Raw genomic sequence first — 14784 nt, 5'->3', positions numbered from 1 at the left:
TAAAAGGTAACAAAGCATTTGCTAGAAAAAGGGAGCACTCGGTATGAAGGGTCAAGAACCAAGGATCCGGTCTAACCCCTTCCATGGTTCAGATATGAAAACTAAGGCCCCGAGAAGGTATGGGCTTTGCCTGAGGTCACACAGCACTTGGGGAGAAAACTCAGAGCCAGACCCATCTTGCTGCTCCAGTTCTCTCCATTGAGGAGGAAGTGGCACTATCTTGATCTCATGCCAGTTCCTTCCATTATTTCATGAAAATGTCCCATAAGCCTGGCCTCCGCGTTACTCCCAAAGGGATCCCCCATGGCGACTTCTCCACCCAGAGCTGTGATATTTTCAAGCTTGTTTTCTCAGTCTGAGCCTGGCTCCTTCTCGGGGTGGGGAGAAGCTCTCTCCTCCACCCCCATCCCTACCCACTTGTCGCTCATGGTATCTAAAATTCTCTTCATAGCTTTGCTGTGACTCCTCATCATCAAAGACCATTTTGAAAACCCAAGCCAGTATACCATCCTTTCTATAAGCTCATGAGCACCGTGTGACGCAACCTTCTGTACTTTTCACCACGGCTTCCAGGAGACTCAGCATTCTAGTCATTATTCAGCTACAGTAAACATCTCTCTCCCTCTCTTATCCCTGTCTCCTGGTGTTACCGTCTCCCCCTTAGCTCACCTGTGATTTCTGGTCCCTCCCTCTGCTTTTACATCACCTGCAAAGAATTTTTATACTTCTAACTTCAGCTGCTTCCTGGAAAGAGACTAGAATTGGCAGAACCAGATAGATTTGCGCAGAGAGATTATACACATGTGTGAAGGAATTCTGGGTAGCCTCAAATAAATTATGCATGTGTGTGAATGAATTAGGCCAGGCCCATAAATAAATTATGCAAATGCAGATGGCAGTCCTGGGGTTGTGGGAAATGAATTAAGCACATGTTTTAAAGGAAGACCAAGCAGAATGTGGTTAAGACACTGGACAAACGAGAGGCAAACGATTATGGGAACGTGGGTGTAAATTATGGAGTGGTGGGGCTAAATTTTGTTGGAATAGATTATGGAAAGTGGCCTTTGCAGTGGACTGGGCTTATACCTATGTTGGAAGGATTGCATATAAATTACAGTGATGTGGCATAAATTATCCTACCATCAGCAATCAATTATGAATGATGAATGAATTATGCAAATCACAATTGCATATCTGGCCAATACAGAGCTAGATTACACAGATGTGGGCCAACGTCTATGCAGGCCCATGGATACATTATGCAAATTGTACCAAGTTACCCAAGTTGATTAGCACCGTCAGAAAATACAAGGCTGGATTATGCAACTGTGGCATGAATTATGCAAATGAGGTGGTCTTATTATAAAGACAGGAATAAATTATGCAAAAGACAGGGAGGGTAAGAAAACATGTGAACCTACCTGGCAAATACCTGGCTAGACCATGAAGTGGGTGTGGTATACGTTACACAGATCACAAGGACTCTGTTAACACATATGGCACCAAAGTGAGAGCTAAAGAGGTCCCTTCCAAATGGGTATAGTGTAAAATGTCACCCCTCTCTGGGTGGATGAGCCCTTTCCAGGGTCTGCAGAGCCATCCAGACATGGCTTGGGCATACTCGATGGACTCCAGCCCCAACTTGCCTTCAATACCCCATGCCCTCGTGCAGTGTACAACCTGCACAACCATACCGGGAGGCCCTCCCAGATGTGAGCATGCATTTCTGCAAATACAGGAATCAGGTCTCCAAGCCCAGGGGGCCACCCCTCTGGATTTTGCAGACATATATGCACCAAGAAGGTGTCCATGGGTCCTTGCTCACCTGGACCACACCCGGGGAAAAGACAGCCAGGATGAGATAAAGCCAGACGTAGGCGAAGATACTCCAAGAGGCAGTGACAAAGAAGACTCTCAAGTGCTTGATCTTGCGGCTCTCACCGGCTGGGATGACATAGATGCACACAGCAATGACCACAAACATGTTGAAGGCAGCACTGCCCACAATGGTGCCTGGGCCCAGCTCGCCCGCCTGGAAGTTGTGGCCGCAGACCTCAATGACGGACAGCAGGATCTCAGGGGCTGAGGAGCCCAGGGCCATGAGCGTGAGGTTGGACACTGTCTCATTCCAGATGCGGACGGTGCCCACGCTGGTCTCACCGTTGGCCTTGGTGATGGTGATCTCCTTCTCCTTTGACGTGATGACCTCGATGGATGCCATGAAGCGGTCGGCGATGATGGACACGCCCAGGAACATGTAAACCATGGCCACAAAGTAGACCACAGCTCGTGCTGCCTTGTCCCCCAGGGACGGGTCATCGGGCTCCCAAACGGGCAGCAGGACCCCTGGCTGGCAGCGGTTGGAGCCCTGGCAGCCCCCGGTGCTGGTGTCACTGTCATTGGCCGGGGGAGGCGGCAGTGAGGGGGTTGGGGTGGCCGCCGCCGAGCAGGGGGTTGTCCCCAGGAGGAGCGCAAACCCCACTAAGGCCAGGGGAGCCATGGAGGGTGTTGGGTCCTGTTGGGGGAGGAGGAAGAATGTGGGTGAGGGGCATGGACCCCTCCCATTTGCACAGGAGCCAAGGCTTGCTGGGAGTAGGGCATGGGGGACAAGCAGAGGACTGACAGAGGGAGGATGAGGACAGAGGGAGATGCAGAGAGACAGAGAGGGCCAGACAGAGACCAGGGGAGAAAGATAAAAAGACAGAGGAGCGTCACACGCTGCTGGCAGAGTGTACACTGGTCTCTCCACTTTGGGGAACTACAGCTGAATATGCCGTGTCCTAGGACTCAGCTGTTCCCACTCTCAGGTACATACGCACCCGGGAGCCCTAGGTCATGTGTCTGCCAAAAGACACATCCGAGAATGTCTTAACAGCTCCCGTCTTGAAACAACCCAGATGCCTCTCAGCAGTAAATGGAGAAGCCCAGCACGGAGCCCTCACACCGAGGAATGTTATAGGGAAAGGGAACAGGCTGTTGGCCTGCCCAGCCACACAGACGAATCCCACAGACAAGGGAGGAATGAAGCCAGGCCCCAGAGAACACAGAGTGAATAATTTAGTGGGTGAGGCGAGGGGCTGGAGGCCCTCAATTCATGAGGTAAGTCTCATGGTTTCTGAGTTGGCCCCCAGAGGGCTCCTGTTCAGGGTCTGGCACATCTGTCTGTCTGTCTGAGAGGGGCTGGGGAGGGGCTGCTGGAGGGTCTTGCACTCACTTCGTTCCTGCAACGATGGCAGGTGTCTCTCTCCAGGAGCCCCCAGGTCTCTGTGAGGTGCCCGGGTCTCCAGCAGCTGTGACATAAGGCCCTGTGTTGGACTTTTGGTCTCCTTTGTGGGTTGTGGGGTCTCTACGGTTTCAGTACTTCTCCTCCAGCCTCCGATCCTGGCTCTGAGTGGCTATCTCTGTGTCTTGCCTCAGTTCCTTTTAAAAATGCAAACTAGGGGGCACCTGGGATGGCTCAGTTTGTTGGGCATCTGCCTTTGGCTCAGGTCATGATCTTAGGGTCCTGGGTTCGAGCCCCATGTGGGGCTCTGAGCTCAGTAGGGCCTGCTTTTCCCTCTCCCTCTGCCCTTCTCCCCAGCTCATGCTCTCGTCTCTCAAATAAATAAATGAAATCTTTAAAAAAAAAAAAAAAAGTAAGTCAGTTCACCTCTTCCCTCTGCTCAGAACCCTCCACAGCTCCCAACTCAGTCTCAGCTAGAGTACCACAGCCCTCGTCCTGCCTCATGAGGTCTTGCAGGATCTGCCCCACTTGTTCCCTCTCTGGCTTCGTCTCCCCCTGTCCCCCTTGCTTGCTTGGCCCCTACCACCTCGAGGCTCCTCACATACTAGACAAGTTCTTGCCTCCAGGCCTTTGCACCTGCTATTTCCCCTTCCTGGGATGCTCTTCCCCACATATTCACTCTCTCCTCTCCGGTTCTCCACCCAGACATCACCTTCCTGAGCTCTCAATTAAAAATGACACCACCCCACTTCAGGGTGTCCCTAGCTGGTTCTTCAGTGGAGAGGGCCAAGGCTCAGAGGTCAAAAGCTCATTCAGTGCCCCCGGCACCAACTCAACTCCCTCTCTAAGAGTGGCCTGAACTCCCAGTTCCTCTGCCCACTCTTGCATTGCCTTGGTAACCCAGTAGCCTATTAAAAAAAGGGGGGGAGGACTGAGAGAAGAAAGACGGTCGGTCGTCTGAGCCTACAACTTCCTGATCCTGTCTTGGCCAGTGCCTCCAGGTACCGGATATCATGTCTGAAAGTTCTTCTCTGAGTCTAACCCATAGCCTGCCCCCAAAACACGCCCACGTACTCACGGGCAGGGAGCTGGCTCCTGGGGGAGGGAGGCAGAATGTTGGCAGAACTTCCCTGAGGAGTGTGTGTGTGTGTGTGTGTGTGTGTGTGTGGGCGGGGCGAGGGGGATTCTTAAAGGGCCACCACACAATTAGCCCCTCAACAAGGCCCCTAATGATACATCCAATTAGCGGCCCCCTAATTAGCAACAACTTAGGCATAATTACAAACCCACCAGGATCCAAAGCAAAGACTCACTCTCTTCTCCCTCCCTTCTCCCTGGTTTTCAGGAGTGAGGAAGGCCACCTGGGAGTCAGGAATTCATCTCGAGCATCAACTCCCTCTATCATGGGAGGGCCCTGGCCTGGAAAGTGCCCCCTCAAGTCCAACCACCCGTCCCTGCTGGTGAGGTCCTCCAGGGAGACCAGAGTCTGGCAAAGGGTGTCCTCATGCCTGCCCTCCTTGCTCAGGGGCTGGGCAAAGAAGCCTGCCTCAATCCCTTTTCCGGTAAAACCTGGTTTTCTCTCACTGAGGCCTTAGGGGAGGAGGGGTCAGACAGAGAAAGCGTGAGATAAATATTTGTGAAATGAAGAACCAAGAGCTCTGAGTCCTGTTGCCGGGGGACAGCTGGGCTTCCTCTGCTAGACGCACCCGCCTCTGCCTCTCTCCGTCCATCCGCCAGCAGCCCTGAAACCTAATCTGAGTTTAGAACCCAGGGGCAAAAGGATCAGGTTGAGGCCAGGGTAGGAGGGCCGATAGTGGCATCTCTCCCTTTCTCCCCACCCTCGTGGGCAGGCAGCCAGCTGGGTCAGTGGCGAGTACCCCAGGTCTGCCTCACATGCCTCTCGGGGGTCTTGGAGACCTTCTGCCTAGAGCGGGACTGTAGGCATAAGTGGGGGAAAGCCTAGTTTGGCTTGGCAGGTGGGACCTCCTCCCTCCCTCCTCTCCCTTACCTTGGCAAGGGAGGTGGCTGTTCCTGGTTGTGGTCTGGTGGGAGCAAGTGTTGCCCGCCACCCCTCGGAGGGATTTCGAGGTGGGACACAGGCTTCTAAACACACCCACTTATTGCTCCGGTGGTGAGCCAGGCTCTCCCAGCACCACACCACATCCCGGCCTGGGATGGGGGGGGGCGCACACACATAGTCTCAGTGTTCAGGGCCATGACACCCTGATAGGTAAACTGAGGTCCAGAGGGAGGAAAAAGCTTGGCCAGGTGAAGCAGCTTCAAATCAGGGGCAGGAGCAGGGGAGGATGGAAACGCAAGGCATGGAACTCCTAGGCTGGTGATCTTCCAAACCCAGCTGGGCCCCACGTGGATACTTGAGGACCTCACCCCATCCCAGCCAGGGCTACAGGGTAGGCTCTCCCCTTTCCCATGGTCACTAACTCTCACCCAGCTTCTCTAGGGTCCACTTTCCCCAGGAAAGAAGATGTACTGGCCAGGGACCTCCAGACTCAGAGGGGCCCTCTTGGAGCCCCCAGGGAATGGTGGAGTAGCTTTGGAGAGCCACCCCCCACTGAGAGGTCTGAGGCTGGCATGCCAGGAGAGGGATGGAAGGAAGGCTGCACAAAGGACTGGCCTGACCCACGCCGGTGCCTAGTGCTGTGCCTGGAGTACGCAAGGTGATCAGTAATCGTCCAAGGAACAGATGAGTGAAGCAAGCAATGGACAAAGGGTGAGAGACATAGCAGTCAGACTGTAGGAAGGACCGGTCTAGTCTCTACAAGGGGGAATGGGAAGGCAAGATGGGAGGACTGCTGCAGTCTCCACCACAAAGAGTAGAGGGTAGACTGCAAGAAGGACTGGCCTCCGGATGCCAGATACAAGGCAGGGGAGAGGAGAGGAACTCTGTTCTCATGGAAGGGACAGGGTACAAACCAGCCAGAAGGACGGGTGGGAGCTCGGCTGAAGAAGGGAGAGGACTTTGGGGGACTCCGCACCTTCTGGGGGAGCCCACTCTCCGGGAGGGGGAGTCTTCTTCCTCCAGGTCTCCCCCTTGCCAGAGGCGGGGACAAAGGTGTGTGGGAGGAGAGTTAACCAGCTACCAGGGAAGACAGAGACAGAGAAACAGAGACCTCATACCTACAGACGGAGAGGGAGAGAAGGAGGGAGAGGGGCAGGGAAGAGAGAGGGAGACACCCACAGAGACAGAAGAGATAGACACAGGAGAGGAGAGACGGGAGAGAAAGAGACAGGGACACAACACACACAACACACACAGATGGTGAAAGAGGAAGGCAGAAAGAAACCAGGGACTCAGAGATAGAACCCCGAAAAGACACAGAACAGACCCCGGCACAGAAGGAACCAGAGGGACAGAGGTGAGAGTGAGGGACTGAGAGACAGGGACACAGGCAAAGGGACTCAGAGAGGCGGCCAGACTCTGCAGGACAGGACCCCCAAGAGATGTGGAAAGACAGACAGACGAGACCCAGATGCAGGAAGGTGGAGGTAGAGGGAGAGAAGGGGAAGGGGGACTGCCCCAGATGGTGCCTCAGTGCCCCCTCAGTGCCAGGAGGCACCCCCTCCCCAGCCGGCCATGCTCCCTAGAACACAGGAGGAGCTGAGGATGTTGGCTGCTGGTGGCGCCCCCAACCCACGGAAGGAACCTGGTATCCCCACCCGGGATATGCAGCACCCCCCCAACCTCCATAAACGAGCTCAGGGAAAAGCCGCTCCTGGCTCCTGAAATGTCCCCCTCTACCAGCCTGCCCAGGCAACACCATCCTTCTCCCACACTGCCCCTCCTCCCCAACGAAGGTCTCTTACCTGCAGCTGCAGCCTGGAGCAGGTCCCCCTAGCACTGGGCTGGCAGTGGTGGGCGACTCCGCCCGACAGAGAGAGAGAGAGAGAGAGAGAGAGAGAGAGAGAGAGAAGCTGGAGACTGAGAGGGAGAGCCAGGGAGGAGGGGAGGGAGAGGGGATAGAGGGAGGAGAGGAAGAGGGGGGAGGGACAGGGGGGGAGTCGGGAGAGAGGGAGGAGGAGGGACGGGGGAGAGTGCTGGGAGGGAGGAGGAGGAGCCACAGACCGAGGGGAGGAGGAGGAGGCGGGGAGAGGGGAGGCTGCCGGGGCGGGGAGGCTAGGGGAGGGGCCTGGAGAGAGGAGGCTGGGGGGAGCCTGAGCTTCCCACCCACCCTTCAGGTTCAGCACCACAGACCAGGGACAGCGGCGGAGGGTGCTCGGTGTGTGCGTGTTGGGAGGGGTTGGGGGTCATTCAGAGGCATCCCTCCTCCTCCCCAACACACACAGACTCTGATCCATACAAGGGCCAGAGAAGCACGAACAGCTACAAATAGTTACAGGCTCACAGAACCAGGGGGAGGGCAAGAATGTTTAACCAGAGTCAGATCCAAATTCACATGCTCTGCCTCCAGACAGAACCTCGCCCAGCGGGCCCGAAACAACCACAAAGGTACCCATTAATAATAGTAACAACAGTTGCCATTCATACCCCCTTTACCTCGTGCCAGGCGGTGTTAAACACTTTTTTTTTTTTTTTTGGTAAGTGACTGACAGGTGTTGACACAACTAGTCCTCCAAACAACCCCATGAGGTAACATTATTAGCCTCATTTTACAGATGGGGAAATCGAGGCACAGAGTGGCCGCGCGGAGCTTTGGGCTCCACACCCTTAACCACTCCACGGCACGTGTGGTCCCACATGCGGGAGCAAGTGACGAGTGGTCAGCGAACAGCCAACAGCCGGGCGAGGGGCCGAGTCCTGAAAACACACAATCCTGAGCCCTGAAGGGGACACACACTTCATATTCACACCATCACTGACTAAACTCACCAAAATCCCATGCCAGAGTCCCACTCCCACCCAGGACGGGAGGGGACGCAGCTGAGGCCCGCGGCAGGAGAGAGGAGACCCCGCCCCCACCACTGTGCCCAACACGGGTCCAGGCTGGACAGCCTTGGGCGGGCTGCCAGCAAGAGGGAGGCGGTTCAGCTCCCTGCAATTTCCCACGCTTGGGTCCAGGGTTCTGGGAGCTGACAAGGGCGGCCAAGGATTGGTGGGCTCCTGCCTCCCTAAAAACCCACCAGGTGGCTTGGTGTTTATGGTCTGTGTGCGTGGTCAGACCATGGGGTGGACTTCCTTGGTAGGAGGTAGACAGATGGTCAGGATGCCTGGGGGATCTGCCCCCTCTGCCCCGGGAAGCAGGAGTCCCACCCAAACCCTGTCCCACGGACGAAAAAGCCCACCCTCTCCACCAGCCTGGATCCAGCTCAGGAATTTCTTCCCCAACACCCCCCCCCCCCCCCGCCCCACAGAAGCTATTCCTGGCCTGTGGGGGAGGGCGAGAGTTCTCCTGATTCCTGCCCTCCACTGGTCCTGCAAATACAGGCCGCTGCTTCCTTCTCCCTTGCCATAGACAGGGCCACAGGAGGGAGCAACTTCTAAAGCCCTCCCAGCCTTGGGCCAGGGAAACCAGCCCTGTCTCAGACTTCCTGGTCCCTGGATCCCCTGGGCTTTCCAGTCTTTTCCAGTCCAATCAGGTCTAATCCTGGGCCTTTCAGCATGGCCCACCAGGGGTCTTTCCCTCCTGGGTTCCATCTAAGCATGTCTCAACTGGGATCTAAACTCAGTTGCTTTCTGCTGGGGTCTGACTTGGGCCCTTGGTACAAAGTCTAACCATAGTAATTTGTTGGGGGTCCAACCTCAGCATTATTCATGGTCGTGGTGGTGGGGGTCTAGCCTCAAACCCTTTGCTGCAATCTGACCACAGTTTCCCACAACAGCCCTTCCCACCCATATCCTTCCTCTGAGGCTTAATTTCTGTACTTCCCCCAGGGGGTCTAATCTCAGTCCTTTTCCGCTTCTGTAACCTTCCACCTTGGTTTCATTTCAGCCTTTATGGCAGGTCCTCATTTCCGTCCTCTGAGGTCTACACTAGGATCTCACCACAGTCCCGGTTCTAGGTTGAAGCTCGGATTTTTCTCTCCCCATGTGCCCCTCTCTCCTATTCTTCTGGGCGAATCCAGCACCCAACAACGAGCCTGGCCCACGGCAGTTGTCAAACACTTGCCAGAACAAAAGAATGAAGACAACTGAAGTCCACTTCCTCTGGACATATAAATAATCACAGGTTGACCAAGTCTCCATGGGGGATTGAGGGGGGTGAGACTGTCCCATTTTTCAAACGGGGACACTGAGGTACAGAGACAGGAGTGCGTCAGCCAGGCCTGCAGTGCACAAGGGGGCAGAGTCAGAGCACTGACTCCCAGTTCCACCATCCTGGGGGGCCTGGGGAGACCCTCCCTTCCTTCAGGAGGCTTCGCCACTGTGAATGGTTAGAGGCAATTACTCCAGTGACTGCCCCTGGGCCTGGGACGGGCAGTGGGTGGGAGCTCAGGAGGCCGAGGTCTCAGTGGGCCCCGGACCCGCCCTGTCCCCAGGCCTCTGCGACTGATGTCTCTTCTGCTGCACTTCATGCCGAAGCCGGGTCAGAACCAGTTCTGATGCCTGGACCAGGCTGTGCTGTGGGGAACGAGAGGGGGCCGGTGCTGAGAAAGATCAGGAGGGGCGCAGGTTAGACCACACGGGAGCTCGGCGGCGGGAGGTCGGAGAGTGGACCAGCGTGTGGGGTGGGAACAGGTCTCTGTGATGGGGTGAAGATTAGACCCAGGAGGACGGCCTTTGGTGAATTTCCAGTGGGAGGGACAGAGCCTCGGCCGAAATGTGCGGGTGTGAGGTTTGAACTCAGAAGGGACAGGGAAGGACCGAAACACAGGAGAGACACACATTGTACGGTAGTGAGGCTGAGGTTAGCCCATAGTGGGGGAGACAAAGGTGAGACCTTGATGACAAAGGACAGGCTAATAAGGGGCAGGAGGAAACCAGCAAAGTGAAAAAGGGAAGAATGTGGCACCACATGAGGGACAAAATGAGACCCTGGTTGGAGGGTCTCAGGCTAGACCCTAATAGAAGGGACAGAAGAGATTACAGTGACATGCCTTGAATGAGGCAGAGGGTTGAGGGGATGGTTTGGCCACAGAAAAGGGAAGTCCTCTGTCCCACGGTTGGACCCCAGCCTCTTCTACTGGGATCTAACCTATGTCCTTTCAGTTCAGGCTCTAACCTCAGACCCCTCCACTGGGGTCCATCCTTTCTCCTTTCTGCTGAGGTCTAACCTCGACCATTCCATTGAGGTACAGAATGTAGGAAAAGACCCAGGCAAAGCCTGCAGAGGAGCCAGTACCCTTGACCTCTGAGAGAAAGCAGCCAGGCTAGACCACAGAGACAGGGCCTTGGAGGTGGACCAGAGGCAAGGAGAAGGCAAACAACACACCAGGAAACAAGGTAGAGTACAGCCTGAGAGGTGGCGGGAGGCCACAGGGGAAAGGTGAGAGGTCAGACTGGATGAGCTGCAGTGGGGGTTAGGGTTAGACCCTGGACCACTGGAGCGGTTGGGTACTAGACCCCAGCGGGGGTTATGGCAGTTGGGCTGCTATGCGGTGGGAGTGAGGGGGTCTAGGTACTGCAGAAGGCCGGACGACAGACCCCATGGTTCAAGGGCTGGCTCACTACAGGACGTTCAGGGATTAGGCCAAAGCGGGAAGGTTCAAGATTAGTTAGATGCCAGGGGAAAAGCAGAGACTGGTTGCGGGAGGGCTGGAGGCTGGACTACAGGGACAGTAACTCCCTGCCTGCCGTGGAGGGCAGAGGTTAGACCCCAGAGGAAGGACTGAGGTTAGGTCACAGGGAAGGGGGTAGGAGTTGCAGGGAGGGCAAAAGGAGAGAGTCAGACAAAAGGCATGGAGCCAAGGACTGAAGGTAGGGAGACTGAGGGTGGCTGGGGGCGGACAGCTGCCCGGGCGGGTTCCCTCTGGCAAGACAGTCCCCTCCCGATTGGCTGCCCCGTCGGCCCTGTCTCTCGGGACTTGTCCTTGGCCAACAGGAACTGCCTCCTGGAAACAGTTACTCCTTCCTCCGGGGGGTGGGGGCGGCCCACGGTCCCCCCGCTGAAGGTGGGCTCAGGCTTGCCGAGCTCCTGTGCGGTCAGGCCCCTGAATGCATCTCCTCGTGGGGCTCCTCCCCGTCCCCTTCCGTGTTTCTGGGGGAGCGCACCCTTAACACAGCAGGGGTGCACCGATCCCCCCACCCCCACCCCAAGGTCGGGCTCAGCGAGGGGAACCCAAGGTGGGGAGCCCAGCTACCTGCAGGATGTGCACGCCCTTCAGGGAGACCACGGCGAGCTCCTGCAGCCCATCCCCAGTCAGGTCCACGTGCGCCATGGCCAGCAGCGGGCTGGAGAAGCCCCGTTGCCACAGCAGGCGAAATCCGTGCTCGGCCTGGGGCAGCCCGCACTCCGAGCCGAAGTACTTGTAACAGAGCAGCTCCTGCAGGGGATGGGGGGCGAGGGTCACACGGGGATGTGCGGCAGTGGGAGGGGACATGCAGCGGTGGTCCCATCCCTCAGCCCCACCTGCCCGTAGGTGGCCACCAGGACTTCAGGCCTCCCGTCCAGATCCACGTCGGTGACCAAGCCACAGAGGACGCTGTCAAACTGGTCACTGCCGGGCAGGAGAAGCTGGTCCTCGAGGCCCCGGCTCAGCAGGTCCCTGAGGGTCCCCGGATGCGGCAGGGAGACCAAAGTCACACCACAGTGCCTGCCCCCTCTAGGCGGCAGGCCCGGGCTGGGGGCCCACCGTGCTTCCCCTTCCCGGGTCTCGGCCATGCTGTTCCTCCCGACACCCAAACCCCCTCGTCTCCAGCCTGGCCATCTGCATATCCACCAAGGGGAACCCAGATCATTTCCTCAGACTGTTCACTGTTGCCCAGAAGGGACACCCACCCACACTGCCCCCTAGAGGCGGAGCCGTCTCACCCCTGCACAGAGGACCCTGTTGCCCTTTCTGGCAACACCCTTGCCTCCAGTCTGGACATGCACAAGGCCTCTGGGAAGCTGGCGTGGGGGGCTCGGACCCCACCTGGACACCTGTGCTGCCCACCAGGGGAGCCACGGCTGGCTGGCTCTGGCTCCTGAGAGCAGACTGGGACATTTTCAGAAATTTTGCCAGCTGACTTGAAACCCACCATGGTGGGAAGAGGTACGCCCCCAAAACTGGCCACCCTCTGAATCAAGGCTTTCTTACGCACCGAGTTGGCTCATAAGCTCTTGTCCACACACTTGTCTGGGGGTAGTGGGCATCTCCGTTCTCATCCCAAGGCCGCAATGCAGCCCCGACCAGTTCCAGACCCAAACACTGACGCTCCCCTCCCGGGGGGCACAACCGCCTTGACCCGCCCCACCTGGAACAAGCCCTCACCTATATACCACTGCCGGCTCCAACATGCTGGCCACGAGCACGCTGTACTCTTCCCGCTCTGTGGGGTCCTTGGTCTCTGGAGAAGGGACACGGATGGGGGGCACTGAGGGGACAGTCTTCAGGCTCCTCACATCCCCCTCACCCCCGTGTGAGGGCGGAGACCCGAAGCTGTGCTAGGGAAGGATGCCTCGAGGTCAGATCATGAGAGGTGGAGGGAGGGGAGACGCCAGGAAGAGGAGCAGGTGTGAGGCCAGAGCAGGAGGGAGAGAAGTGAAGACCAACCCAGAGGGTAGACGGCGGCCTGCCAATGTCAGGCGAAGGGAGCTGCCAGGGAAGGGCCCAGCAAGAGGAATGGAGCAACAGGTGTGGGTAAAGGGGAGCCTGGGGAGGAGGAGGAGGGCAGCATGGAGTCCCCAGGATTGGGGCTGGGAGAAGAGCTCAGGCTTAGACTGCAGCAAGAGACAGATGAAGAGGCTGGCGGGGTGGGGAGGTGTAGGAACAGAGGAAGTCTGCAGGTTGTGGGTTAGACCACCAAGGGAAAGGCAGAAGTTCAACACCAGGTTAGGTCTCGATTAGACCATGGGGTGGTAAGTCACTGAAGTACAGCAGGAGAGCACGAAGGGGAGGGAGTGGGCCCGGGAGGGATGGGGGACGTGCCAAGGGATCGGACACTTTGTTCCCAAAGGGCATGAATCTGGGTGTGGGGGGCCTGTGGAGTTGCCTCCCCACCAGGCCCAAAGCTCACCCCTGGGGGCCGAGAGGCTGAACACGATGACCCGGGAGATGGGGCCGTCCTGCAGGATCGTCCATGTCTGCAGGACCTCTGTGGGGGAAGGGGGGATTCAGGGCCCTGTCCCCAGCCCCTAGCCCCCTGCCCCGCCCCCATCCCAGCCGTCACCTTGGCTTCGCTGGTCCACGTGGGCAACTCGGACATAACCGCTCTGACAGCCAAGGGCGGAGAGTCGCCGGGATGTGCCAGGGAGGTTGTGGACGTCAAGCCAGAGGACGCTGGTGGGTGGGTGGGCAGACAGTATGGCTGGAGGGCATCACTGGGTCCTGGCCCCATGTTCTGCCCCTCAAGGAGCATCCACCCCCTTCCTGTAGCCCTGGGACCCCGCTGGGGAGTCTGATTTCTCTGAGGTTACCCCTACCACCCGCTTTCTCAGATCTCCCTGAGTCTGTTTTGTGTTTTTTCTGTGGACACCACCGTTGACCAGCTTCTCCTAAGTGGCCTGAGTTTGCTGAAGTGCCCTCTCCTGCCCAATTTCTCTGAGGTCATCTCTATCCCCGCTATCCCTGATTTCTCTGAGGCTCCCTGCTCCCATCCCCATGGGCCTCGCTTTCCAGGGGCTCTCTTACCTACTGGTCAGGTTCGTGAGCTCTGGGAAGAGGTTTTCCACGGGCTGTTCTTCAAACTGATGCAGCCCCTCGTTCTGGGGGAACCAAGACCAACCGCCACCCAACCCCCGACCTGGGAGTCAGTGGCCGGCCTCACACCCAGCACCAGCCCGTGGCAGCCTGGGCAGGGCCCTGCCCACTGTGCCTCCCTCTGCCTCACCTCCTTGTACAGATGAATGGCTGGGTCATTCCCACTCAGGAGAAACACTGTCTCGAGCTGATTCCCGACCTGGACCCTGAAAGCAGAGAAATCTAGAGCCCCAGTGTGGTAGAACTTTCTGAATCGCGGAAACCTTCTGTTTCTAGAGCCCTCATCTGCTAGAACCATCATTCTGGCTGTGGATTCAGGCACGGAACATGGGGCTCTTATATTCTAGAATACCAGAACCTCTTTAATCTAGAACTCCAGTGTTCCAGCAGTTCTGTTTTCCATCTCCTTTGAAATACTCGAATTTCTAGAAACTGCCACCATAAAAGAGCAGAACATCCAAATCCTAGAATCCAGAATATCAGCTTCTAGAATTCTCACCTGCTAGACCAGAGGTTGGCAAACTATGACCTACAGACCAAATCCAACTTACCCCCTATTGCTATAAATAAAGTTTTATTGAAACACAGTTACACCAATTATTTACAAAGTATCAATTTCTTGCTACAGTGGCACAGCTGAGTAGTTATAAGAGAGAGGATCTAGGGGCACCTGGGTTGCTCAGTGGGTTAAGCCTCTGCCTTCAGCTCAGATCATGATCTCAGGGTCATCTCCTGGGATCAAGCCCTGCGTCCGGCTCTCTGCTCAGCGGGGAGCCCATTCCCCCTCTCTCTCTGCCTGCCTC

General features: G+C 56.9%; 2 protein-coding genes across 3 annotated transcripts in view; both read right to left on the bottom strand.

Moving 5' to 3' along the window:
- SLC8A2 (solute carrier family 8 member A2) overlaps window positions 1-7138 on the bottom strand; it is a 29646-nt gene extending 22508 nt beyond the window's left edge. Inside the window, exons 1-2 of the mRNA XM_082751176.1 lie at window positions 7049-7138; window positions 1826-2515 (exon numbers count right to left, since the gene is read on the bottom strand). Coding sequence (XP_082607302.1) covers window positions 1826-2500 — 675 coding nt within the window. The 5' untranslated portion in view covers window positions 2501-2515; window positions 7049-7138. The remainder of the gene's footprint in view (window positions 1-1825; window positions 2516-7048) is intronic.
- A 2199-nt stretch (window positions 7139-9337) lies between these two features.
- Window positions 9338-14311, bottom strand: KPTN (kaptin, actin binding protein). 2 transcript variants are annotated; one of them, XM_082751177.1, is made up of 8 exons: window positions 14112-14311; window positions 13913-13986; window positions 13452-13561; window positions 13299-13376; window positions 12554-12629; window positions 11710-11845; window positions 11441-11623; window positions 9338-9761 (listed from the first exon to the last, which is right to left on the bottom strand). In XM_082751177.1, exons 1-8 carry the CDS (start codon window positions 14280-14282, stop codon window positions 9633-9635), a joined length of 957 nt encoding a protein of 318 aa, XP_082607303.1. In that variant the 5' UTR covers window positions 14283-14311; the 3' UTR covers window positions 9338-9632. The 2 variants fall into 2 exon arrangements, with proteins under 2 accessions (XP_082607303.1, XP_082607304.1); XM_082751178.1 differs by lacking the exon at window positions 13913-13986 and having other exon boundaries at window positions 14112-14195.
- Window positions 14312-14784: the final 473 nt, after the last annotated feature.

This window comes from Mustela nivalis (assembly GCF_964662115.1).
Source record: "Mustela nivalis genome assembly, contig: HAP1_SCAFFOLD_2641, whole genome shotgun sequence".
NCBI lineage: Eukaryota > Metazoa > Chordata > Mammalia > Carnivora > Mustelidae > Mustela > Mustela nivalis.
The sequence above is the reverse complement of the archived record's forward strand: the minus strand, read 5'-3'. Positions and strand labels throughout refer to the sequence as shown.